Genomic DNA, 25,258 nt, shown 5'->3' on the forward strand with positions numbered 1-25,258 from the left:
TCGTGCGTATCTTTTCATCCGATGTTCTAGCCACCACCTCCCAGATGCCGTGCCGGAGATCTCTCCGCTCAGCGCACCAACAAAATCAAATGAGACACGACAAGCATGCACGCAACATTCTGTCTCATCTCTGCATGCGCTCGACCTCCATCCCGTTTTCTGCGCTTCATACCCTCGTCTGATGCTCGATAGTACCTCTGGACCAAACCATAATGACTCTGAATCGCTCAACGCAACGAGGGTTGCTACCAATGTCACCGTAGGCCCCAGTCTTTACCCTCCTCGCGATCTGGAGGACCTTCAGAAGGTCCTCCGGAACGTAATGAAGAAGTAGGCACGATGGCACCGTTACGCTCACCTTGTCTCATTAACTGCTCGGAGACCAGGAAGGAGAAGCTTGAGATCAAGTCCCGAGAGCTCGGCGTTGTCTTTGAGAAACTCAGAGTAGTCGGCCTCGGTGCGATAGCCTCGCACCAACCGACGATTGCTTCAATGCTCAATCCGCTCAACCTGCTCCGCCAAATCAACTATCTCCGTCACCCGCCCCTCCGAGATATCCTGACCGACTTCGAAGGTGTTGTTAAGCCGGGAGAGATGCTCTGTAAGTCTCTTGCATCAACGCCTCATCGCATCTATAACAGAAACGAATTCTTCCTTCAGTGGTCCTCGGCCGCCCCGGTGCTGGATGCAGCACTCTCCTTCGTGCGCTTGCCAACAAATGGGACGATTACCATGCCATCCTCGGCGAAGTCCATTACGACTCGCTCACGCCGCAGCAGATCCATGCCTCCTATCGCGGCGACGTCCAGTACTGCCCCGAGGACGATGTCCACTTTCCCACCCTCACCGTCCAGGAGACGCTCGACTTTGCGGCCAAGACGCGTGTGCCGCAACAGCGAATCATCCCGCATAGAAAAGACCATGTCGCCCTCATGACGGAGGTGCTCGCTTCGGTGCTGGGGCTGACGCCTGTGCTGGATACAAAGGTGGGCGATGCGTCGATCCGGGGAATCAGTGGCGGAGAGAAGAAGCGGGTGTCAATTGCTGAGGTGCTCGCGACGCGTGGGCTGCTCACGTCTTGGGACAAGTACGTCGTCTCTGCTATGGTATCAATTCTTTTGTAGACTCACCCGATATTTTGAAGTTCTACCCGGGGCCTTGAGTACGTCTATCCCTCTCCTTCCGTTTCAGTCTTGTACACTCACACGTCCTTCCCAGTGCATCCACCGCCCTCGAGTTCATCCAGAGCCTCCGCACAGTGACGGACATCTGGAGGCTCACCACGATCGTCTCCATCTACCAGGCCGGGGAGTCGCTCTACCGAAACTTCGACAAGGTATGCGTCATTTACGATGGACGCATGGTGTACTTCGGGCCTGCCAACTGTGCGAGGCAGTATTTCATCGAGATGGGGTACGAGCCGGCGAATAGGCAGACGACGGCCGATTTTCTCGTCGCAGGTGCGTGGCGCTGTATCCATCCCGTGCCTTAAGGCACCTGTCTTGATCATATTCCGCGCATATAGTCACCAACCCACACGGCCGCACCGTCCGCCAGGGCTACGAGTCCCACGTGCCGCGTACCGCCGCCGAGCTCGCCGCTTACTTCACCTCAAGCGACACCGCACGGGCGAATCGCGAGGATATTGCCGCGTATAAGGACATGTTCGTCGGGAAAGAGGAGCGCGCGCTGCAGTTCAAGGAGAGCACGCGCGCGCAGCACTCGAAGCTTTCTCCCCCGAAAAGCTCGTACATCATCTCGACGCCGATGCAGGCGCAGGCGCTCATGATTCGGAGGATGCAGATCATCAAGGGTGGGATCGCGACGCAGGTGATTCAGCTGTCGTGAGTGAACGTTCACTTGTTGTGCGCTTCGGAGGTGGGTGCTGAGTGGATGCGTTGTTCCGTTTGGCAGGGTCTTCATCATACAGGCCGTTGTCGTTGGCACGATGTTTCTGCGCATGAAGCCCGAGACGAATACCTTCTTCTCTCGCGGCGGTGTTATCTTCTTGTAAGCAATCACCTACGGCTTTTCATATCTCTCGCTCACGTTTAATGCTCTAGCGCCCTCCTCTTCACTGCACTCTCCACCATGTCCGAGATCCCCTCCCTCTTCGTCCAGCGGCCCATCGTCCTCCGACAATCTCGCGCAGCGATGTACCACCCGTTCGTCGAGGCGCTCGCGCTCACGCTCGTAGATGTCCCCGTCACAGCGGTGATAGTGACCATCTTCTCCATCATATTCTACTTCCTCGTCGGCCTACAGCAGACTGCAGGCCATTTCTTGTGCGTGTTTCCTTGCTTCCTTCGATTCCGGCGTCAGCTGATCTGCGTTGTAATGCATGTAGTACCTTCCTGTTGTTCCTGTTGCTCATGACGCTCACGATGAAGGCGTGGTTCCGGTTGTTGGCAGCTGGCTTCAAGATTGCGGCTCCTGCGCAGTCACTCGCGGCCCTCTCGATTTTGATTCTCTGCCTGTACCTCGGATACACGCTGCCCAAGCCGAACATGATTGGCGCGCTGCGGTGGATCACATACATCGACGTGCGCATCCTCGTTCCTCTTACATTCTGCTTACCGAGACTGAGATCTCTACTTGACCCTTCATATTAGCCTTTGATCTATTCCTTCGAAGCGTTGATGGTAAATGAGTTCCACACTCTCGTGGCCGAGTGCTCGACCATCGTTCCGTCCGGCTCGACGTATGATGAGTACCCAATGACCTATCGGGCGTGTACGACGATCGGCTCTGTCGCTGGTGAGTCCCAGGTCTCGGGCTATCGATACGTGTTGGAGTCGTTCGGCTACCAGTTTAGTCATCTTTGGCGGGTGTGTTTCTTATCCCCTCCATGCCGTCTCGCTGTCTATATGCGTATCGTCTGCAGAATCTCGGCATTGTATTTGCCTTCCTCATCGGCTTCATTTGCTTTCTCCTACTGCTCACCGAGATCAACACCGCGGCGTCCATCGCGAACAGCGTCATCCTTTTCAAGCGCGGGTCCAAAACCGTCCTCAAGGAGAATGGATCTGAGAGCGACGAGGAAAAAGCCGCTTCTTCCGCGAGCAACGAGCCGCTCGTTTCATCTGCGCAGCCGGAGAAGAAGGTCGTTCCGGAGGGGGGCTTGCATACGTTCTCATTTAGCGATGTGACGTACAAAGTCCCTGTGAAGGGTGGATGGAGGACGCTGCTGGATAATGTGTCTGGGTACGTCGCTCCGGGGAAGCTGACGGCGTTGATAGGCGAGTCTGGTGCGGGAAAGGTACGTCCACCCTCTCTATATCAGCGTTCAGCGTAATCGATATCGAGGACATGTCTAGACTACGCTGCTCAACGCGTTGTCGGAACGTACGACTAGTGGCATCGTCACGGGAGAACGAGCCATGGACGGCCAGCCTCTCCCGTCAGACTTCCGTAATCAGACGTAAGTCGACGGGCCTCTCCTTGCTTATTAGTCTCATCGCCGATTGCTCGCGGTTGTAAGTGGTTACGTGCAGCAGATGGATACGCATCTTCCTTCTGCTACCGTCCGCGAGGCATTGTTGTTCTCTGCGAAGCTACGGCAGCCCAGCTCGGTAGCGTTGAAGGAGAAGGAGAAATAGTAAGTGCACATGCGGTTGGCCAGGGAGATTATCTGACGAATTTCGTACGAATCGAGCGTCGAAAAATGTCTCCACATGTGCGGTCTGGCAGAGTTCGCAGATGCGATTGTGGGCACACTAGACGTGGAGCAACGCAAGCGGACGACTATCGCAGTTGAACTCGTTGCCAAGGTACTGCGATGACGTTATTTCGACGAATGTGTGATATACTCACCGGAATCCTATCAGCCGTCGTTAATTTTCTTGGACGAGCCTACCACTGGGCTTGACGCTCAGAGTGCATGGGCGATCATCTGCTTCTTGCGAAGCCTTGCCGACTCTGGCCAGTCGATTGTCTGCACGTATGTCACCTGGTTCATTCAGCTGGCACATGGAACTCATGCGATACGAACAGAATACATCAGCCGTCTGCGGAGCTCTTTCAGTCATTCGACAGGCTGCTGCTGTTGCGTAAAGGAGGTCAAACAGTCTACTTCGGCGACATAGGGGAGAAATCAAGCACGTTGATTGGTTACTTCCAGTCGAACGGTGCCCGGATTTGTGATGATTCGGAGAACCCGTAAGTGCTTTGTGGCTGTGCGAACGTTCGTGTTTACTGAGATACTATCGTAGTGCCGAGTATATCCTAGAAGTCATCGGCGCAGGCGCAACAGCAACCGTTGAGGAAGATTGGCACGACATCTGGCTGAAGTCACCAGAAGCGAAAGAGCGGCTCCGCGAGCTAGAGGCGGTGCACGCCAGCGGACGTCAACAGCAAGCGGTTCAGCCAAAGCTGAAATATACGTTTCCGACATTATGGCCATACCAGCTCACCATGCTGCTCGAGCGTGCCGCGGTGTATCGCTGGAGAAATCCTATTTATATGATGTCGAAACTTGGCGTCAACATCGCTGCGGGCTTGCTGATTGGCTTCACCTTCTTCAAGGCGAAGAACGGAATCCAAGATACTCAGGACAAGCTCTTCGTAAGTTATTCTTTTCTTGAAGGCTTCAGGGTTCACTGATGATGACTTTTCAGGCAATCTTCATGTCGACGGTCGTAAGCATAGCACTATCACAGCAACTGCAATCACCGTTTCTCGCGGCCCGAAGGGTCTATGAAATCCGCGAGAGGCACAGTCAGATGTACCACTGGAGTGCAATGATCGCATCTGAACTTTTAATCGAGATTCCATGGAATATTTTGGGATCATCGCTCTTCTTCCTTTGCTGGTTCTGGACTGTCGGCTTTCTCACTAGCCGCGCTGGCTTCACCTACCTCCTATATGCAGTCTTGTACCCATTATATTACACCTCCTTCGGCCAGGTGAGTTTTCGCGCGGACTCTACGCAAGGCTAATGCTCACATCCGTTTGCAGGCGGTTGCCGCGATGTCACCAAACGCAGAGATAGCAGCGTTGCTCTTCAGCTTCTTATTCGCCTATGTGCTTTTATTGTTCGTCATGGTTTTCTACATACTAGAGAATCTACACTTACGTCTTTTTGCAGTAACGGCGTCCTGCAGCCATTCCGCGAACTTGGATGGTGGAAATGGATGTACCGAGTATCTCCGTATACATATCTCGTCGAAGCGCTTACTGGACAAGGTTCGTTTCAGCACATTCTCTTGACTTGGTACTCAAAAGAACTGGTTTTAGCTGTCGGCCATACGAGCATCGTTTGCAGAGACGTCGAGCTGACCACCGTCCAGCCACCGTCCAATTACACATGCGAACAGTACCTCGGTCCCTTCGTATCGGTGGTCGGTGGTTACTTGACAAACCCAAATGCCACTAGCAGTTGTGAGTATTGTGCCTATAGCACAACCGACACATTTCTGGGAGATAATTTCAACATATACTATTCCCGTCATTGGAGAGATCTCGGCCTTTTCTGCGTATACATCGGGTTCAATGTAAGCAACCGAGCTGCAGCCCCTCATGAACTGACACTCACGTCGCAAATTTCGTAGATCGGTTGCATCTTCATCTTCATGTGGCTTTTCCGTATACACGGTGGAAGTCTCTTCCACTGGATCAAGACAAAAATTGCGCGTCGCACATAGATACCATAGTGTATATTATAATGACTCTGATGTCGGACGGACGGTTCCGCATAACATTTTCGAAATGATATCCCAATAGAATAGCACATTCCGACATTCCGTGTACACAGGACTTCATGCTGCTACGTCTTCCAATCTCGACATATTCAATGAGCCCCTGCTAAATCCTGCGGCTAGAGCAGCAAAGCCGCCCTCGCGTACTTCCTGCAAAAATACATCATGTTGATCCGCAAGGCGCTCGTTATTGCGGCGGATCTCCATGATCATTCCATGTGCACGAGCGCACTTCGGACACTCCGTTTCGTGGTCGCCGAGGCACCTATGAGACAGGAAAGTCAGTGATGGAAGGGGTAATTCACGTCGGATACGATACGTACCGTTGATGGTAACTATGATGGCACATGAAGTGCACGCTCGGGAGGTCGAGCTGGCCTTGACATTCTGAGCATTGCGTGACGTGGAAGACTTTGGGCTGGTCAGGGTCTGATAATTCTTCTACCTGGCGCAGCTTCTGCCGCGTCTCGTTGCGGTATGAGTCGATGAGTTGTTGATCCTGTGTCAAGGAAAATGTCGTCAGCAATTATATTGAGATTATCCAAGCGCCTGAGTGAAAACACTAGGAGAGACAGTACTGCCTGAAGAACAGTGGAATCTACAGACTCACAGTCTCAACTTCCTGCTGAGCTTGCTTGATCCTTGTCATCAACCATTGCTTCACCAAGCCAACGCTCGTGACGCCGTTCCTGCTCAGGACTTGTACGACACTCAGCGGCTGCATGATCCCTCGCTCGTCGACGATCCTGAGAATATTTTGCAAGTCCTCAGCGTGTCGCGATAACAGCTCCGGCGTCGAGGTCAAGAACCTCAGCACGAGCGGGTACAGTCCGGGCTTATCGTCACCGTACTTGTTCAGCGCACGGACGACCTCGGCGGGCGCATCAGGGTGTGTTTTCGCACGATAAGCATCCATCCAGAAACGCAGGATGTCCTCGTACATCCCCGAGCGCTCCCAAAGAAGTATCAAGCCCGGCGTGAAGGAGCGTGTGGAACATAGGATCAATGCATGCGTGGGGTCATATGGGACGTTGTCGCTCTGCAAGACGCGCAGGGCCTTGTTGGGCTCCGGCGAGCTGGTCTGTTCCACTGACGCACCATCTTGAATGAGGTACAGCTCCAGCAGGGTATTCCACACTGCGATCTGGTCCCGCTTCTCTGCTTCTTCATCAGCGTTCGGGTCGTTCTCAACCACAACGTGGGGTGCGTTCGGGTCGACGGTCTGACCCCATCGCCGCAGTGCAACGGACTCCAAGAAGCGCACGAAGTAGTCCATGTGATCGATGAAGTGCGCGAAATACAGACGTGGAGACGGGCGCTTCACACTTTGTACTCTCGCCTTCGTCGGAGATGGGTTTGTTGGGGTAGCGGGGGGAGGAGTGGCCGTTCTCGACACGTCTTGCACCGAGTCTCGGCGAGCCGGTCCACCGGGTCTAGCGGTCATAGTCGACGCGGACGAAGGTGCCGCCCCATCCGTCGGTGTCGCTGGAGCTGGTGTAGATGACCTGTTCAACGCAAGATAGGAAAGATATGATGGGCCGCCGCCACTTGCTTGTCGCGTTGGACCCTTGATTTCCTCCTCATCTTCGAAGGGCAACGGTGCGAGACTCGTGCAGAGATCGATGAGGAGCTGAGTCGTCTCTTCAGGGAGGTTATTCAGCATAGCTCGACCGTAACGAGCCAGATTTGCTTCTGCCTACGGTTCGATGTGATATCCTATCAGCAGAAGTCCGAAATTGTTGCTGCGTACACTCACCGCCTCAGCACCCAATCGCCTGAGGTACACCAACGCATCCTTGTAGTTCCCCGCGTCCTCGATTTGTATCCTCAGGTAGTCTTCGTGGCGCTCGTACTTCTTGGCGAGGTACGAAGCATGCTCAAAATATCCTGCCTGCCTGCAAACACGGATCGCAGTGTCAAGGTCGAACGGAAGTTCGTCTGTCGCGCGCGATGACTCCCGCTTAATGAAGCTGTCCAGACGCGCGACATCCTTCAGCTTCGTGTACGTGTTTAACAGCAGGGTTGTGTGGTCTGCATTGGCGCGCCCTAGCGAGTGGAGCTCTTGCAGGTACGTAACGAGGTTGTGTATCCGTTGTGCATCTAGGAACTGGGATGTTTCTTAGCCTTACTGTTATGCGAGGAGATGGAGAAGTAACACCAACCTTCCGGATCACGTAGCTTGGCTGCACGTGTCCGATGGTCTTTATATACTGCTGCATCGCACCGTCGTAGTCGCCCTTCGAGTATAAATGATCTCCAAATTGTCTATGGATATCAGCAACGCTCGATTCGTCCAGCTGTTGTGTCTTGGCAAGGGTCAGAGCATTCTTATACAATCCCTTGCGATACAACATGTCAAGTTTGACTGGGGTTGGTTTCTCTTCAAGGCACGACAGCTACGTTGTCGTGCATTAGCAATATAGAGGATATTATGAAGTTAAAGAGCGTACGTTACCGTCATTCGACAGGACATACAGTTTGCCCCAGACAGAAAGGACTTCACGGACACCTTCGGCGAATGTGCCACTATACGCGACAAGTCTGTTGTCCGGGTCGAACACGGTCAGCTTAGTGATCTCGGTGCCTGCAGACGAGCTATTCTTCGCTACAAAATTCCGAACCGTCGCCGACGCAGCACCTCCGGACGGGAAAAATGGAGGCGAGACAATGACCACGTAAGTCAGATGTGTATGGATGGATGCCTTCTGCCCTGCTCTCTCGTATCAGCTCGCACCCTTGCCGCACCACAGCTAGCGTACCTTCATAAGCATATGACGAGCCCCGGCTATCCGTCCCACATATGAATATCGCCTCGTCCTTGGCCACTATCATATTCCTCGCATGCAAGTCCATGGTCGCGCATCCCAGTCCGCAGCCGACCTCGCTGACTACCGTGGGCGCAGCACCGTGCCCCTTCCCCGACACCTGGTACGTGAGCACACGGTTGAGGGTGACAATGAAGAGGTACATGTTCGGCGTGTCCTCGTCCGGCTCGCAGAACCCGAGGCCGGTGATGGGCTCCGTAGGGGACTCGAAGATGACGCGCGCCTTGGGAAGGGAGGTGAGCGAGGTCGAGCCGGAGAAGACGGATTGATCGAGATGGCGGTAGAGGAGGACGGTGCCGTCGCCGAGGCCGATGGCAAGGTGGGAGAGTGTCTCGGAGAGGGCGATCGTGGTCACCTGGATGTTCGTCGTTTGGTACCGTTCCCGTTAGAGACAGGTGTGAAGCCACTCACTGGATGTGGACGGCTTCCGCTTTGGACCTTTGTTGAGCGGAGGAGCACTGGAGCACCCGTCTTCTTGTCGCTGTGCTCCAAATCCCACACCTTGAGGAAGGGATGCCGAGCGGTATCCTCCTCCTGGATGCGGTGTCAATGGAATGGATAGATATCGCATAGTCGTAGACGTACGCCGAGCGTTATGAGAGTGCCCTTCCGCTCTCCCATATGCGTGACCCTCCCACTGGTATGCGCAATCCAACTCTTGACAATCTCGAACTCGCGATTGAGTAGATACACGCTGCCATGTATGTCCGCGACTAGAGGGCCTAAGGAGGATGGGATAATGGTCGAGATCTCTGGCGTTTTCCCCTGGACAGATGGGCATGTTCATTTAGCCACTATATCAGGTCAATAACATGCACACCTTGAATATTTCTGGAGGGTTTGCGAGGTCATGAATGTCCTTCACCGGAACTACGTCGAAGAACGTGAACTGCCGCCACTGCGACGGAACTTTCAATCATCCGCTCACGAGAGGCGCAACGATCTAGTCGCTGGTACTCACTACTGGTGCAGACAAAACGGCCGATTGCGCGGACATGGTCCAAGGTATATGCGTTCAGATGGGTATACTATATGGTTGTGAGGGCCTACAGGACGAGCTGCTCCTTCGTGCCTGGAGAGCTTTATGATGTCTGCCGGGCTGTTGCAAAAGTGATACGTCTCCGAGATATACGCGTACTGTCTCAGAAACTCCTCCACAGTCGGATTGATAGAGTATGCTCAACAAGACGCGTCCTAGCAAGTAATGATGGTGGCGAGCGTCAAGGTATACCAAACTAATAAAGGTCAATACAAATCGGTTGTTACCACGCGTTGGCGCCCGTCGACCCGGCCTCTCCGACGGTGCACACGAACACGCTCACTTGCTACCGACGCTCTGCAACCTCCCGTACGCGCGTTCTCACCGCTTGCTGCGCGAACCCTGCTGCTCACTACTCTCCTGGAAGCTCCTTCGCAGACTTTATAACGAAATGAGCTTCTTTGGTTTCCGCAAGTGGCCCACTCCCGCACGTCCATTTTTTCCTTGCCGCCTCATGCACTGCTGACTCTCCATACCTATACAGGTGGCTAAGCCCCTGTGGCCCTTCATCACCGCCGGCTTTGTCACGTACTACTTCGTCAACAAGCTGCAAGACATGGCCGTCAAGTGTGCGTCGCTCTCTTTTCGTCTCACTCTGTGTCAGGCCGCTGAACAGATCGACCGACGCTTGCAGCCGAGAAATACAAGAATGACCCGCGCAACCCATACGCTGAACAGATCGCGAAGGAGGCGCATCACTAGAATGCTCAAGCGGAGTAGCTGTGTTTGACTGCGCGCGTGTACCGCTGGACGAATAGACACAGAAATTACTGCGATCAGCACGTCTGAGCTATGCGGGCTTGGCATAGACATGCCAGTGTGAAGCAGTTTGCGTACACCGGGGCGAAGCCGAGGTGAGGACGCTCAATGCGGTGTTGGCGGCAGGCACGCCGCAGCGCGTTTCCCCGCGCGCCGTGTATGTTTGTGCGCTTCTGGTACATTGACTTCGCCGGATCTCTTTTTCCCGACTCGTTTCATGCTATACGCCGTCCAGCCGTCCTTCACGCGAATGATGGATTGCGAGGACACGCCTAGCAGATGCGCTAGGAGGCAAGAGCCTTCACATTCTGCTGCGCCTTACGTGTCCGACGAGTCAGACTGGAGTGACATACGCGTACCAACGGCTTTTAGACCTCTAATGTCCATTTGCTGATTGCAACGGTGACGACGAGTGCGGTGCTGCACGGCGCTGCCTTGGCAGGGACATTAATATATAGTGAGGACTTGGATGACCGGGGCATCCCCTATCTTCACTACACCTAACTTTTACCAGCATGAACGTCTTCGCCATCGGAGCCTCGCGCAACATCGGCTACTTCGCCGCACTCAGACTGCTCGGTGAGCCCCTCTCTGCCGCGATTTCTATGCTATGCAACTGACCGACGGACGCACCTCAGCCCAAGGGGCCACAGTGACCTTTTTCCTCCGCTCGCCCTCGGTGTTTGACCAGGATAAGGCAATCCAAGAGTTCGTGTCCTCTGGGAAGGCGCGCCTCGTCAAGGGCGACGCGTTGAATGCAGATGACGTTCGCCGAGGCTGGGAAACGGCCCAGAACGGAGGCACCGACCGCGTCGACCTCCTCCTCTTCACAGTCGGTACGCATCCTCCGTGATTCTCCTTGCCACTCCGCTGACCATCTCTCCCAAAACAGGGGGCACTCCCTCCTTCAGCATCACACGCGGAATCGCCATCTCCCCACGCAACCTCTGCACCCAATCCCTGCTCAACGTCCTCAGCACGCTCCCCGCCTCCCTCCGCGCCCCCGCCTCCCAGCCCCGCATCGTGATCCTCTCCTCCATCGGCCTCTCGCGCGCATCGCACGCCGCGCTCCCGCTCCTGCTCAAGCCGCTCTACGGCTACCTCCTCCGCGGCCCGCACGCGGACAAGCTCGCGATGGAGCGCGTCGTCGCGTACTGTGCGTGGCGCACGTGGGACGGCGACGAGGACGAGCTCGAGGAGGGGATTTTGCCGGAGGGGTGGAGGGAGATGGAGGGTTTGCCTGCGGAGGGGATGTTGGAGCATGTCGTGGTGGTTAGGCCGGCATTATTGACTGATGGGGAGTGTAGGGCGGAAACTGCGGGGACGGAGCCACCGTATAGGGTGGCTGATCACGATTTGGGAGATGGATATAGGGTGTCCAGGAAGGACGTTGCACACTTTATCGTGGAAGGTCTCCTGACGGATTGGCAGCAATGGGAAGGCAAATGCTTGAGCATTGCTTACTGATGCAGATGCAATCAGGACTCTATTCTCTATTCTATCTTTGCTCAAACTACAGCAATAGCTCTTATATATGATATCATACTGAGAATGAGTTTCTCGAGACACGCCCTTCTGCAGTATGTGCGCTGAGGGCTCGGGCATCAATTCTTTGCTTCGCCATTCCGCACCTCTACCTCCTGCGCCTCCCCTCCATTCCGAATGAAACGCGACAAGATCTCCACTATCGGCCTTCTCGACTCCGAGTAATTAAACTCGTTCGAATGATCAAACTCCGGGAAGAACAGTACCTCCAGCTGGTCCTTCCTCCAGCGAAACTTCACCTCGTCCGTACCGGTCAAATACTTCAGCACCTCCCGAGAATCAACAATCTGGTCGCGTCCACACAAAATGATCGCCGTCTCGCGTCCATGTAGGTCCTCCTTCCACAGCACGTTCTCTGCCCAAAAGAAATGCCGCGACAGGGCGCGCGAGATGTCCGGGTCTCGGCTCGCAAAGTACCACAGCTGCCACTCGCTCGCAGTCCGCGGTGCACGGTACACAAAGTTGTACGCGACCGGCGGGAGATAGAGCAGGAAGGGTATCGGGTCGATGAGCAGCAAGGATGTGATGCGCTTCGCGAACACAGGGTCGCGCAACATGTGCGCCGCGAGCACGGTCCCGTAGGAGTGGGCGGCAAGTACGAAGGAGGCGTGATGATGGTGCTCGAGGATGCGCGTGAGTGCTGCGAGCATCTCGGCGCGTGGGAGAGGCGACGCGGAGATGTGCATGCTGACGGAGAGGTTCTCGATGGCGATGATGCCGACGTCGGGGTCTTTGGCGATCAGCTCGAAAAGAAAGGGGGTGTAGGGCCACAGTCCGATCTAATATAATGTGAGTATGGGCAGCTATAGGTAGATACACATACGTACCCCAATGCCATGCAGAAACAGAACCGGACGCTTCGTCTTTGATCGGTGCGGCCGGTACCAGTACGCGAGATTCGCATCCGGAGAACGTCGAGAGAACAGAGAAAACCATCTTGGCGGAAAGCAGCCGAGGGGATTTTGATTGTCATAATGTTTGAACCCTCCTAATGCCAGCTGGGCAGAGGTGATAGTGTCTACGAGCCCGACAATCTGCGTGGGTAAAGTCTCGATATGCTTCAGAGGGAGCGAACGGGATGTCACTCACGGCATACCAACACAGTGGCCTATGAAGCGATACGACAGGATCGAGTGTGAGTCGCATGCACTTGACCGAGTGGCCCCAGCCATGATCCAGCTTGTTTCCGGTATGCTGCTCCAGCATCTGGATGTAAGAGTCTATCTCCTCAGCCCACTCCTCCTTGTACCCATCATGGCGAGTTCCAAAGAGTGCCCAGAGGATCCATTCTTTGATGTTCTCGCGTTTTATGGAGTCTATTGGGCAGTCAAAGAACCAGCCCGAGGCCATATTCGTCTGCGCAATGTGGATGAAACATTTCGTAAACAGCGCTTCGCGTTCAGCGCGGGATAGTCGAGGTGGATGAACAGCATCCTAAGTAGTATATGAGCATGATACCCAGTGATGTGTTGCTGTCACCACCGGACAGAATAACGCGCTCCGCCCTCCAATCACCCACCACTCACCTTCTGCATGAGCCAGCTCCTCGGCAGGTACACGAATAAGCAAAATGAGGCTTCTGCGAGCGCATATATTCCAAGCCATCTCGAGCACAGGAATCCGCCTGAGTGCCAACTGGCGAGGGTATAAACAATGCTGAGAGGCGCGACGAGGCGGAGACATGTGATGCAGGTGCGGATCTCAATGTATTCCAGGAGGGAGTTGCCAATCATTGGATCGTCTACACGGGGTCGTCGCGACCGTAGGAGAGACAGAGGTGGGCGCGGAACGGACCATGCGAAGGCCGCAGTAGCGATGGTGCATTGGGGCTCGCTGCGACGGGGGCATCACGCCGCCACACTTCCCGCCCGGTTCAATCTCCGCTCGGGCGCGCGCCGGCCGCTTCGTCGGATGCTGTGAACTTTCTTGCAACTTGTCCATCAACTCCGTCCATCCTCTGCGACCAAGTGCTTCAGGATGGCAAAGAAGAAGAATAAACAGGTCAGTGTGGGCGAGGACTGCTCCAAATAAGTTGGCTAACGTCCACCAGATCATCCGCCCCTGGTGTTGGTACTGTGAGCGGGAATTTGAAGATGAGAAGGGTGCGCGTCCACGTACACCGTCCTGCCGTAAGGCCGCTCACGACAAACTATGTCACAGTTCTAATGCAGCATCAGAAGGCGAAGCATTTCAAATGCAACCTGTGTCCCCGCCGTCTTAACACTGCAGGTGGACTCGCCGTTCACATCCAACAAGTCCACAAGCTCGAGCCTGAGAAGTAAGCCATATAAGAGCATATACCCGCTCGTCATGCTAACCTAGCATAAAGCCTTCCTCGTATCGAGAATGCCTTGCCTGGCCGCGATGGATATGAAGTGGAGATTTTCGGTATGGAGGGTATCCCGGCGCCTGACGTTGCAGACTACAAGCGCCGCAAGGAAATCGAACTCGGTTTGAACCCGGGCACGATCTCCCAGCCCCAATCCAAGCGGCCAAAGCTTGACAACCGCCCGCTCACCGAGGAAGAGCTCCGCGCGCAGCTCGAGGCGCACAAGGCGCTCATGGGTGGAGCAGAAAATGCTGCCCCTGCTGCTGCATCAGATGCCTCCGGCGCTGTCTTCGGTGCGCCCCCGCAAGCGTACTCCGCGCCCCCAATGCCGGCACCCGGATACATCCCGCCGCCATCAGCGTCGCCGGGAGTCCCGCCAGGCATGCCCCCAGGTGCGCCCCCTTTCCCTGGAGCTATTCCGCCCGCTGGTTTCCCAGGCTTCCTCCCACCGCTTGGCATGCCGGGGCCTCCTCCTGGGTGAGTATACGTGCCCGTTGAGTAATTGCCCTCTTTCTGACGGCTCCGATAGCATGAGCCCTCCACCAGGCTTCCCATACCCGCCGCCCTTCCAAGGATCTCCACCACCCGGCATGCCAATGCCAGGTGGCCTGCCTTTCCCTCCTGGCATGCGCCCGCCCTTCCCGCCTCCACCTTTCTTGCCTCCAGGTGTCTCGCCGCCCGGAATGTCGCCATCGCCCGGTGGCATGTTCCCTCCTGGCTTGCCTCCGACTCCTTTACCTCCTGGTGCATCCCCGCCACCGCCTGCCGTAACAGGTCAACCTGCGTCGCTGCCTCCTGCTCCAGGCCAGCCTGTTCCTCCGTTTGGGGCTCCCGCTGCGCCTGCTCCTGTACCACATGCTGCTGCTAGCCCGGCGCAACCGGCGCCGCCACCAGAAGCGCCAGTTCCTAAGGTCATCCCGCAGCTCACTTTGCCTGATCCTAACCTCGCGCAGACGAACCCGCCGTTCAAAAAGCCGACGGTGCTCAAGTGGACGGATCCGAACTTTTCTCCAGTCAGTGCTTGCTTGTCAATGATAATGCGGTTAAACTAATGAGTATCCACTCCAGGAGGAACACCGTGCCCTGCATCCTCAGTACTACTTTGCGAAAGACAACAAGGAGAACGCTATTGGGAGCCACGGACAAGTGGCGGGTGTTCCTGCGCAGGAAGAGTCGAGAGGCAAGAAGCGGGCGAGAGCGGAGGATTTCTTGTAGAGCGTCGTCAGGTCGTATATTCTTTTCTCTCCTTGTGACCATCATATCTGCGCAGACCGTTTCACATCGTTGACGGAGATAGTGAAAGAGGAAGAGGAGAAGTGAGGAGAGGATGAGGCGCAGGCACCGGAGGCTCATCAGTCCGTCCCTCCATCATGCTCCTTCCGTGTCGTTCGGTAGTGCTCATTGCCCCCGCGTGTTCGAGGGATAGAGATCGGACCGTCGCACTGAAACGCGGTACGAAGTCTCCCGTCTCTGTTTTCTTCTGTCTTGGCCGGTTTCGTTTGCTAGCTGTGCTTGCATGTGTACGGTTGGTGTGCTTCTTTTTGTTCTGTCGTATAATATGCGTTCTTGTGGTTGGTAGCGCGAGCGAGAGAGGTGTGTGGTTGTCGTCGTTGGCGTGTACTCACCTGCAGGGGTAGTGGTGCGCGGGAAGCGGCGAGGTGTGCTGGTTGGACGTGAATGTTCGTGCTTTCAGTGGATGGCAGTGCGTGTCGCGGACTGACTGGACGTGCAGTGCAGCAGGTGATTGGATCGTGAGAGCGAGTAAGTGGTGGTCTGTTTTCCCTCTTGTGCACGCGTTGTTCGGATGGGGTAAGTCAGAAGATAGTAAGTGTGGTGTATCATCTGTTCTGCGCGCATACGGACGGGAATTTGACTCTGGTACCGAAAACATGCGGCGGAGTGTGCAGCTATGATTTGCATGGCACGTTCGTGCTCTCACTGATCGGCAGTAGGTATCGCGGACTGACTGGTCGTGCAGCAGGTCATGGGGTGCTGACGCGGTGAGTACTTGAGTCGTAAGAGCGAGTAAGTCAGTTGTCTATTGTGTGTTTGCGTGCCGTCGGAATGTTCAAATGGGTAAGTCGGAAGGGATGCCATTTGCTCTGCGGCCTGGTAGTTCCTCGAACGGGAATGTGACCATACATGTACATCGATACTTGTGTTTCTCGCACGTCATCAAGCAGTGAATCGCTCAATGCCCTCCAACCCAAGCCATCCATCCATCTTCTCCCACACCGCGCGCTGCTCCGCGCACCACTCCTCTCTCTTCTGCACGACACACTCCTGGCACACGCCGCGCGCGGCCCAGTCGATATCGATGATGGTCTGGAGGGTCTCGAGGGGGCGGCAGAGCCCGTCGGCGGCGAGGGCGGGGGCGATGACTCGGGGCATCCAGGCCTCAGCGAGGGCGTCGGTGCAGGGCATGTGGGAGGCGGTGGGGACGGTGAAGAGGACGGGGGTGAAGTGGGAGAGGAGGGAGGCGAGGAGGGATTGGCAGCGCGTGGTGAGGGTGGGGGAGAGGGTGAGGTGCGGGGCGGAGGCTGGTGCGGGGTCTGAGGGGGAGGGAGGATCTGGGTGGGTGTGGGCAGAGGAGATGGTGGGGGGCTCGTCGTGCTCGAGGTGGGTGTGGGTGGCGACGGTGTAGAATAGGATTTTCTGTATCTATCGGGTGGACGGCGGTCAGTGCGAATGAGGAGGGGCACGGAGGACTTACTGGATAGACGTCGTACTCGACCGCGAGCGTGAGCGCGTCGTCTGGCCGGTCGGTCTCGAAGAAGGGCACGGGAGAGGTGGGGAAGAGGGCCTCGAGGCGGTGGCGCGCGAGGGAGTGGATGGAGGGGAGGTCGAGTTGCTGGGCGGAGGAGGCGCGGAGGACGGAGGCGATGCGGGGGAAGGGCGAGTCTGTGTCTAGTGGGCTTGGAGGGGGTCAGCTGACGTGCGCGGCAGGATAGGCGTGGTAGGCTCACGCGTCGTGGTAGAGGTGCTCGAGGAGGGCCTCGAGGTCTGCGCTGGATACGCCGCGTTCCTCTGGGATGCGGACGACAGGCGAGCCGTCGAGTGAATCGTCCGCTGCTAGGGAGGCGATGAAGGGTGAGTGACGCGCGAGGAGGGTGCGGTGGACTTTGTACGCGTCGGTGCCTGTGCTTGTGCGGAGGACGAGGGAGCCGTCGTCGAGCCAGAAGCGGGGGTGGCGCTGGGGTGCGTCGGTGGAGGGTATCATGGCGGAGGGGGAGGCAGGCGATACCGGTGAGATCGTCGATCTCTCGGTCAGCGTGAGTGCGATCGATGTGGGCGAGCTGATTGGCTGGGTTGGTCGGTGGCCGGGTGAGGACAGATACTGCGATTTGATTTCGCGACCTGATATGAACGCCTCCTCCTGAACTATACACACTCGTTGGCACCTCCCGTTGCGGACCGCTGGCTGCCTCCCTCCTCCAAATGCCGCAGACCTCCAAGTTCGGCGTGGCTAGCGTAGCGCGGTCCTACAAGACCATTCGAGCAGTGCATACGTTCCGGCGCCCCTCACGACTCCGTACACACATTGATTACACGAGTTGTGATGTTCCATATTAGATCCCTTGGACTCGCGATTTGTCCATGTCAGTCCCACGGCACAACGCTCTTACGTTCGGCCCACGCTGCCATCTCTGGAAGACGGGAACCTCGTATCAGGCAGACTTCCATCCTTATTTGAACACCTTTGTAATTTTTTCTTGCTGAACTCTGGCGAAAGGTTCTCCAACGATGAATATTGAGCGCTTTTCCTTTAAAAGAAGCAAGATGACTATAATATGCTTAGACCAAGACTTTTCCAGTGAGTAAAGGAGTGGTTTTGCTGGGGAACCCCTCGCTCTGTGGCTTATTCGGCACAGCACTCACATCTTCTGAGGATTGAATATTGAAGTTTGAAGAGCTAGGAAGACTCAAACTCGTGTCATCGAGCGTGCGCCCATCATTAATTTGTTCCTTGGCGGCCATAGTCAGCGCGCAATTCATCGGTTTCCGAAAACCTTCGAGCAGTGCCTCCCCTCTCTGACCTCTCGATATCCCTCGACTCCGTGGAAGGCGCATCCGTCGTATTACACAGGCTTCCATTATACTTAATTTCAACGCTTTCGTACCTTCTTCTTACTGAACTCGGGCGAAACGCTCTTCAAATTGGCCAACATCGAGCGCTTTGCCATTAGAAGATGCAAGATGTGCTCAGACCGGTATATCAACACTTTAGTGAGTCCTCCTCTACCTTGTAAAGGAAGGATTCTGCTGCGGAACGCGCACGCTCTGTGGCTTATTCGGCACAATCCTCGCATCTTTTGGGGATTCGAGTTTGAGGCTTGAAGGCAAGAAGGCTCAAACTCGTGTCATTGAGCGCGCGGCAACAATCAGCGTGCGATTCATCGGTTTTCGAAGAATCTTAAAGCGATGCCTCCCCGCTCTCGGCTCCTTTCTTAGCCCTCGACTTCCGTCGACTCCGCCCTACTATAGGTCACCTCCGACAGTTCACGTCGCCTCTACCACAGCAATACCACTAGCCTAAGGCTATCGTCATAGGTGCGTAGTATCTCACCGACACTCGCTCGGCCGACTGAGTGAGCTCGTCCACTCTAGTTCATGGGCGCTGCCGTGTCGATAGTTGTTGCTCTTGCAGGAGCCGTCGGCAGTATCATTAACATCGTCAACGCGATTCGCTCTTCCGCCGCGTCTGGAGGGATTGCGCCCAACCCGGTCATGAAGGAGCTTGAGGACCGCGCAAAGAGGGAAAAGGAGAGGGCTGAGGAGGCCGAAAGAGCGAGAAAGCACGCAGAGGATGCGAAGCGCAAGGCGGAGGAAAGTGCGCGAAAGAATGAAGAGGAAAGGCGTAAAGCGGAGGACGCGAAATGCAAGGCGGAGGAAAACGCGCGATGGAATGAAGAGGAAAAGCGCAACGCGGAGGACGCGAAGCGCAACGCGGAAGAGCAGCGCAAAAAGGCGCAAGAGGAACAGAAGAAGACCGAGGAAGAGCGGAAGAAAGCAGAGGAGGATAAGAAAGCAGCCGAGCAGGCGAAAAGGCGCGCAGAGGAGGCGACGAAGAAGGCGGAGGAGGACAAGGCCGCGGCAGAAGAGCAAGCCCGTCTGCTGAACGAGCAGATCAGAGAGATACAGAAGGGCATCGCGGAGGGCATCAAGCCCATCATTAGCCCAACCCTGGAGGAGATCCTCGAGACGAAGGCGCGTATCGAGTATAAGGACGGCATATTCCACTTTGCTGTCGCTGGCGTCTCTGGTAGCGGCAAGTCCTCGCTGATCAACGCCCTGCGCGGTGTGAAGAATAGAAAGCGTGGTGCAGCGCCTGCTGGTGTGACCGAGACGACGAAGACGATCACTCGTTATCCTGATCCCGACCGCCGCAACCCATTTGCGTGGTACGATGTCCCCGGTGCCGGAACCCTCGAAATCCCAGACTTCATCTATTTCAAAGCGCAGGGCCTGTACGCCTTCGATTGCATCATTGTTGTTCTCAATGATCGCTTCACGGACACCGACATCGCGATTCTGCGCAACTGCGCGCGCTTTAACATCCCGAGCTATATCGTCCGCTCAAAGTCTCTCAACCACATTGACAACCTGGTGGACGACATGCCATCAGACGATGACGAGGATGATGACGAGGATGATGACAGCGAGGACGAGGCCACCGAGGACAAGGCTGCAAAGTGGGCCATGGCGCGAGCGCAGTACGAACGAGTGAGCCGCAAGAGCGTCGCAGACAACCTCAAGAAGGCCGGGCTCGCCGAACAACGGCTATACCTCGTGGACAAGCGCACGATGATTCGGGTTCGCAAAGGCCGCCGGCTGGCGGAGGCAAAGGTGATTGATGAGGTGGATCTATTGAAGGACCTCCTCACTGGGGCATACTCTCGACGCACCGCGTCGTCCTCTGCTAGAGGTTGACTGGTTGCATTGTGAGTGTGCATCTGGGCGGTCGGTATCTCGTCTGCTACCTATTTTGGCTGCTGTTTCGCCCCATATTTTCTTCGCCATTCCAAGCGTAAGTTGGTCGTGGTTTGTATTCATCGCAGTCTGCTCTGACGTTCGCGCTTGTGGACATGTATGCTGCGTCGCGAGGTGCCTGTCCGCATTCACGTGCGGTGAGAGTGTAGACATTACAGTTCTTGTTTTTGCTTTCGTTTTTGTTTGCCCGAGACCAAGCATTGAATGAAGAATCAGATTCCCACCGTGCCCCATGTTAGAGGCTGATTCTACTCATCCTTAGCGTTGGCGATGTCAAGTCTATCTCTTGAACTCTGCATTTTCCTGAAGCTTGGTCTGTTCTGATTCCCTGGTAATTGAGTGAAATGTGATCGACCGGGCTCGCCGGGCTTGTGATAGAAGCGCCTGAGTCCTCTTGCGGTTATGATTCTATAGTCACACAATCAACACCTAATTGAACGCGGAAACACTTTTGAACCATATCGTGTCTCGCGTTGGACGACAGCGTCGTTCAACTGCTGCATCAAGCACTCTGCACCCACACTGGGCAATGGGCATGATCAAGGTTGACGTTGACCCTGTACGTACTTTCGCATACGCACTTGAGACTGTAAATCGATTAGTCCCCCATCTGTTTGTCATGGCACCTTGACACATGCTTTCGTTCTTGACGACCTATGCCCTAGCAATGCCCTTGTTGGTGGAAAGGTAGATGCCGGCACAACATGCAAGCAGAGGACACAGAACGAGGACCAAGCTCGTGGGATCCGACTGATGTGACGGATACACTGGAAGGGCCATCACACTTTCATGAACACCGTGGACGTCAGTTGACGTCTGGAAGTCGAGCCCTAGGTCCTACGATCTCATGTACGATCCATTCGTATGCAGTATCCATTTGTCAATACCGGAGGGTGGAATCTTTTCGTCCCCCTGTTGATTCGTAAACAAGGCTGATTGTGCATTGTTCCTGTCCAGGAAGTGGCCGTTGGTCAGGACTCGCTTCCCATGCTCCGTAGCGCCCCATTTGCCCTTCCATGCTATCCTGCACAAGACGTTGATGAACCGGATGGTGCGACCAACCTATTTCTGGAACTGCCAATGCACCAGGCCACTCAGTCTCGGAGTCTCTATGCCGCCAACGTCACGCATTCACTCCGTCCATCATCTTGCGTCATGCAATACTAGGATCGCTTCTTCTGATTCTAGCTTTCGTCGAGGCAAGCCGTGGAGGGCATATGATCACTCAGGTGTATGTTCTCGCTCTTCACGTTAACCGCACGTGCGGCGTGCTGTCTCCCTGATCCCAACGTCAGCACGCAGATCGGCCAGTAATTGAAGGAAACCAGAACAGTCGGCCATGCGCTTATGTGCCGTATCATCTCCGGACTTCCGCAGCCAGAGAACTTGCGCGTGGTGGAAACCAGGTTCCTCGGGCAGTATACCGCGCACGCCGATCAGACTGTTTCCGCGAACCTGTCGAGGCGAGCGATGTAGGGCATGTGACACGCGCTCCCTTGATCTAAACCCGCACTTCACGCTAGCCGCCGTTCCTTAAGCTTCAAAGCTTCACTGTACCTAGGTGATGCGAGAAAAGTACGTCGGATAGAACGTTCGACATGGGTCTGCTGGCTCTCATGCCCTCGGTCTTCGGCGTCGTTGCTGAAAGGGCCTGACTCGGACGACTCACATGCTCCTCGTAGCTCCGGGCTTTCGTACGCGCAACGTTCTGTGATACCCACCCAATCCCCAACATTCAATCCCAATAACCGGGCTGGTCAACTTCCACGTCACGCTCACAAATAACAAACACACAGGACTCACAGGAACAGCTCCCGATCTCTGCGTGACAATACGATACGATAATCGATGCGGGAGATCCGACGCAGATGACCACGCACCCGCCCGCCGGCAACGCAACGCACGCATCCTTAGTCAGACCCAGTCATCCCCGGTGGCCCGCGCGCCTAATCCTGACGTGCAAATGCCGACGGCGGGATCTCTGTCATACGACGAATCCCACTCCAGTTCCGTGCGCACGCGTTGTTATTTCATCATCAGATTGTGACTAGGATAATGGCTGACTGTGCATGCGATGACCATGGGCCACATCAGCAGCACGCAGACAGCCGTGAACTCCACGGCAGCGGACGGGAAGTGCTGACGATTCTGGATGACTGTAAGCGCTCTCCCGGACGCTTACATCAGCACCCGTGGCCCGTTCTTCCCATTTCTTCCCGAACATCCCGATCCCACGATTCCGCATCGTCCTCGACCGTCGGGCACGGCGCATCCCAAACGCCGGCCGCCGCATCGCGTCGCGTACGACGGCCGAAGGGGAAGCAGAAAAAATTCACCATGCAATTCGGAGACAATGCAGCCCGGAGATGAGGAGCATATGGCAGGCACTTTTTGTTTCGTTGTGCCGCATCAGAATCCGGGCTCGGAAGATGAGAGCAAGACCGATGGTGGATTCGCACCACGTATACGATACGTACACACAATGACGAGGACTGGACAAGACACGCGGTAACCCAAGAGTTTGTGGTAATACATTGCATGAGAAGTGGGTCATGAAGGAGATCGTAACGAACAACAACAATGCGATGACAGATACAAAGGAACAATGAATTGCTAACCGGGATATACGTGTTATGAGAGCGATTAGTAAAACGAAGAGTGTTAGGTTATGATAAAGTAGTCTATTCCATGCCTATCGCGAACAACCGACCGCGAGCAACGGCCCCAGTGCGGCTGGCTGTGACGAAATATTTTGACTTTAATTGATGCGCGGGATGGTTATACGAGCACCTGTTGCGCATACGTCGCTGAGGGCACCGCGATCGACGGAGGCTGCATTGGCCTGCACCCGCGCGCATGCGGATGCGAATGAGCGTGTGCGAGCGGCTGCGGCGGTGCCGGTTGCGACGAGCGCGAGTGGAAATATGGAATGGGAAACGAGTGAAGGAGTTGCAGCGCCGACGCCATGCGCTGATGGCGGTGCTGCGATGAAGGCCGTTGTGACGGCTGCTCGCATGGGGGATGATGATGATGATGATGTTGTTGTTGCATCGCATCGTGCGGGGTATATACCGCATCGCCGTGTGTCTGGATGACGTGGGCTGGCGATGGCGTCGGGAGAACGATGAACTGCGGCGCAGGCACAGGCACAGAGTCGAGCGCAGCGGGCTTGATGGGCTCTGCTGCGAGTGGTGCAGAGTCCGCAGGCGTGCGCGGTGATGAGATCGGCTCGGAGGACACGTCCGAATCGACGTCCATTTCGATTTCGCTCGAGTCGATGCTCCAGCGGGAGCCTGACGGCGAGCGCGCGATGCGAACGGGTGGGATGACGGGCTCGGTGTGCGAGCGGACGTGATGTTGTGGCCGCGAGAAGGCCATGATGGTAGAATGATGTGCGAGGACGTCAGCCTCGGTGAAGCCGAGCTCAAAGCTGAGGACGTCGAGAAACTCGCGTTCTATCCGGCCAATGTCCCTCTTGCCGAACACGCCCGTGCAGAGAGCCCAATGGATGTTCTTTAATGTGGAATCGTTCGCATACTGTGAAGGAGCATGTGAGCATAAAGTATATAAGCAAAGAACAATGACACGTACCTTGTTCGCGACGATGAGCGCGCCGAGGAATACTCGCTCGCATGCCCACTGCTCGAGAGCGATCTGAAGATGTGGCTTTGCCCTCTGAATGTATACGAGGGTAACTAGGAGTGCTGGGACTTTGATTTCCGCCTTGTGGATGACGTCGGCGACAAAGTCTGTAAACTGGATGTGCTCCGAGCGGCGGGAGAGCGAGCGGCCACGCGAGGACGACGGACGTCCGAGCGCATAGTCCACTGTCTCTACGACATTGTCAACGATGTACTCTGCAAACAATGTCAGCAAACGCCAAAGCCAAGTGAATCCGAGGAGACTTACCAATCAGATTTCGCGAAAGGTCGACCTTGATGAGTTGGAGTGTGGCGGGGTTGTGGAGAGAGGGGTCTACGAGGGACGCCAGATGGACTGGCGTCAGGGCGGGAGAGCCGGCTGCGACCATGGCGGGGGAGTGCAAGAGGCGGGAGGGAATGATGGCGGGAGAGATAGTGAGGGCGTCGGAGACATGGCTTGGGATTATATAGAGGAGGGCGTGCGGGCGGACGAAGGGAGTCGGCGAGGAATGGATCTAGATGAGATGACAAGCGCTCGGATGAGTAGACGCAGCGCGTCGGCGATCCACCCACCGAACAGCCGCCCGTCTCCCGCATCTGTCCATCCAATCGGCATCCTTCCCTGCGTCCCATTTCCGAGCAGTGGCACCCGTCACACACGTCACATTTACTCATCGTGTCACGCGCGCCCCATGAATTCGGAATCACCGATATTTTCGGTACATGTTGCCCTCGAATCAGCCTGCATTAATTCGTAGTGGCCACCCGGGTTGGTCCTCGCGCATCGTCATTCGCCGTCTCCAGCTTCCATCGGGCCCGACATGCATCGGGGCGCGGCCACGTGCGCGTATTCGTGCCGAGCGCGGCAGCCACTCCGACGCAGCGCGCCACCCGCTCGTGCGCGGCCACTCTGATCGCACGCCGTCGTTCGTTCTCCGAGTGTGCGGGCGCGGCTTGTGCGGTCTCGCATATCCGCGCCTGCGGGTATGCCGAGCTGCATTATATCTCGCGGTCCCATGAATCGCTCTCCTCGGCTGCGCGTCGACGAGGCGCACAGCAATGACACCATTAACCATGTACAGGGACCCCTCTTGTGACTCTGCTCGACACGTATACTCGCATCTTCGGCCCGCGGTGCCAGGTAAGCGCAGCGCGCACGGTCAGTGACAATAGCTGCACGTACGCCCGCTTACTCTGCCATCAAGCGCATCCGCTCCCATCGCCCTGCAGCCTCGCCACTGCGCGATCCCTTGGTCCCGCTCTGCCCAGTCTCTTGCACATTCGCCCAGCAAGGGTCAACGTCTCGATTGATGCAGCCTATCACATCAAACATCCTGAGAATGACTCTTCCGCGACGTGACTTCCAAGCATCATTGCCACTCGAGCGCCTTGTTTCGTATGACCTGACGCAGATGCACCGTTGCAATCGCACG

The 25,258-nt window shown here is 55.9% G+C and overlaps 10 protein-coding genes across 10 annotated transcripts; 5 read left to right on the plus strand and 5 right to left on the minus strand.

Moving 5' to 3' along the window:
* Window positions 1-181: 181 nt before the first annotated feature.
* LAESUDRAFT_739756 (uncharacterized protein) lies at window positions 182-5,642 on the plus strand (the record flags this gene model as incomplete). Its single annotated transcript, XM_040911034.1, has 22 exons — window positions 182-330; window positions 387-601; window positions 661-1,087; window positions 1,145-1,162; window positions 1,219-1,460; window positions 1,526-1,844; window positions 1,915-2,010; window positions 2,064-2,285; window positions 2,348-2,543; window positions 2,613-2,828; window positions 2,885-3,259; window positions 3,318-3,421; window positions 3,482-3,598; window positions 3,656-3,770; window positions 3,828-3,940; window positions 3,994-4,158; window positions 4,212-4,563; window positions 4,617-4,904; window positions 4,957-5,033; window positions 5,087-5,184; window positions 5,236-5,492; window positions 5,550-5,642. 22 exons carry the CDS (start codon window positions 182-184, stop codon window positions 5,640-5,642), a joined length of 4,254 nt encoding a protein of 1,417 aa, XP_040757790.1.
* Window positions 5,273-9,743, minus strand: LAESUDRAFT_816725 (uncharacterized protein). Its single transcript, XM_040914804.1, has 12 exons — window positions 9,483-9,743; window positions 9,342-9,419; window positions 9,107-9,286; window positions 8,933-9,055; window positions 8,456-8,876; window positions 8,147-8,406; window positions 7,859-8,092; window positions 7,453-7,803; window positions 6,307-7,392; window positions 6,020-6,195; window positions 5,550-5,961; window positions 5,273-5,492 (listed from the first exon to the last, which is right to left on the minus strand). The coding sequence occupies exons 1-11, from the start codon at window positions 9,516-9,518 to the stop codon at window positions 5,757-5,759; spliced, it is 3,150 nt and encodes a 1,049-aa protein (XP_040757791.1). The 5' UTR covers window positions 9,519-9,743; the 3' UTR covers window positions 5,273-5,492; window positions 5,550-5,756.
* A 191-nt stretch (window positions 9,744-9,934) lies between these two features.
* LAESUDRAFT_732643 (uncharacterized protein) lies at window positions 9,935-10,339 on the plus strand. Its single transcript, XM_040910277.1, has 3 exons — window positions 9,935-9,987; window positions 10,045-10,129; window positions 10,195-10,339. Exons 1-3 carry the CDS (start codon window positions 9,952-9,954, stop codon window positions 10,260-10,262), a joined length of 189 nt encoding a protein of 62 aa, XP_040757792.1. The 5' UTR covers window positions 9,935-9,951; the 3' UTR covers window positions 10,263-10,339.
* A 495-nt stretch (window positions 10,340-10,834) lies between these two features.
* LAESUDRAFT_745958 (uncharacterized protein) lies at window positions 10,835-11,786 on the plus strand (the record flags this gene model as incomplete). The annotated part of the gene is made up of 3 exons (XM_040911399.1): window positions 10,835-10,898; window positions 10,958-11,155; window positions 11,212-11,786. 3 exons carry the CDS (start codon window positions 10,835-10,837, stop codon window positions 11,784-11,786), a joined length of 837 nt encoding a protein of 278 aa, XP_040757793.1.
* Window positions 11,787-11,923: 137 nt separating this feature from the next.
* On the minus strand, window positions 11,924-13,597 carry LAESUDRAFT_739760 (uncharacterized protein; the record flags this gene model as incomplete). Its single annotated transcript, XM_040911035.1, has 4 exons — window positions 11,924-12,643; window positions 12,692-12,898; window positions 12,954-13,298; window positions 13,391-13,597. 4 exons carry the CDS (start codon window positions 13,595-13,597, stop codon window positions 11,924-11,926), a joined length of 1,479 nt encoding a protein of 492 aa, XP_040757794.1.
* Window positions 13,598-13,731: 134 nt separating this feature from the next.
* Window positions 13,732-15,552, plus strand: LAESUDRAFT_576607 (uncharacterized protein). The gene is made up of 6 exons (XM_040903022.1): window positions 13,732-13,865; window positions 13,915-13,966; window positions 14,025-14,142; window positions 14,194-14,670; window positions 14,723-15,206; window positions 15,262-15,552. The coding sequence occupies exons 1-6, from the start codon at window positions 13,842-13,844 to the stop codon at window positions 15,406-15,408; spliced, it is 1,302 nt and encodes a 433-aa protein (XP_040757795.1). The 5' UTR covers window positions 13,732-13,841; the 3' UTR covers window positions 15,409-15,552.
* Window positions 15,553-16,368: 816 nt separating this feature from the next.
* LAESUDRAFT_816729 (uncharacterized protein) lies at window positions 16,369-18,377 on the minus strand (the record flags this gene model as incomplete). Its single annotated transcript, XM_040914805.1, has 5 exons — window positions 16,369-16,854; window positions 16,907-17,108; window positions 17,160-17,530; window positions 17,595-17,675; window positions 18,315-18,377. 5 exons carry the CDS (start codon window positions 18,375-18,377, stop codon window positions 16,369-16,371), a joined length of 1,203 nt encoding a protein of 400 aa, XP_040757796.1.
* A 37-nt stretch (window positions 18,378-18,414) lies between these two features.
* On the plus strand, window positions 18,415-20,453 carry LAESUDRAFT_709381 (P-loop containing nucleoside triphosphate hydrolase protein). Its single transcript, XM_040906718.1, has 2 exons — window positions 18,415-18,744; window positions 18,802-20,453. The coding sequence occupies exon 2, from the start codon at window positions 18,805-18,807 to the stop codon at window positions 20,122-20,124; it is 1,320 nt and encodes a 439-aa protein (XP_040757797.1). The 5' UTR covers window positions 18,415-18,744; window positions 18,802-18,804; the 3' UTR covers window positions 20,125-20,453.
* A 10-nt stretch (window positions 20,454-20,463) lies between these two features.
* LAESUDRAFT_718361 (uncharacterized protein) lies at window positions 20,464-22,477 on the minus strand (the record flags this gene model as incomplete). Its single annotated transcript, XM_040907419.1, has 7 exons — window positions 20,464-20,592; window positions 20,634-20,706; window positions 21,038-21,208; window positions 21,446-21,639; window positions 21,854-21,892; window positions 21,988-22,005; window positions 22,367-22,477. The coding sequence occupies 7 exons, from the start codon at window positions 22,475-22,477 to the stop codon at window positions 20,464-20,466; spliced, it is 735 nt and encodes a 244-aa protein (XP_040757798.1).
* A 485-nt stretch (window positions 22,478-22,962) lies between these two features.
* LAESUDRAFT_718362 (uncharacterized protein) lies at window positions 22,963-24,214 on the minus strand (the record flags this gene model as incomplete). The annotated part of the gene is made up of 3 exons (XM_040907420.1): window positions 22,963-23,721; window positions 23,776-24,041; window positions 24,094-24,214. 3 exons carry the CDS (start codon window positions 24,212-24,214, stop codon window positions 22,963-22,965), a joined length of 1,146 nt encoding a protein of 381 aa, XP_040757799.1.
* Window positions 24,215-25,258: the final 1,044 nt, after the last annotated feature.

The sequence above is a fragment of the Laetiporus sulphureus genome (assembly GCF_001632365.1).
Source record: "Laetiporus sulphureus 93-53 unplaced genomic scaffold LAESUscaffold_95, whole genome shotgun sequence".
In the NCBI taxonomy this organism is placed as follows: Eukaryota; Fungi; Basidiomycota; class Agaricomycetes; order Polyporales; family Laetiporaceae; genus Laetiporus; species Laetiporus sulphureus.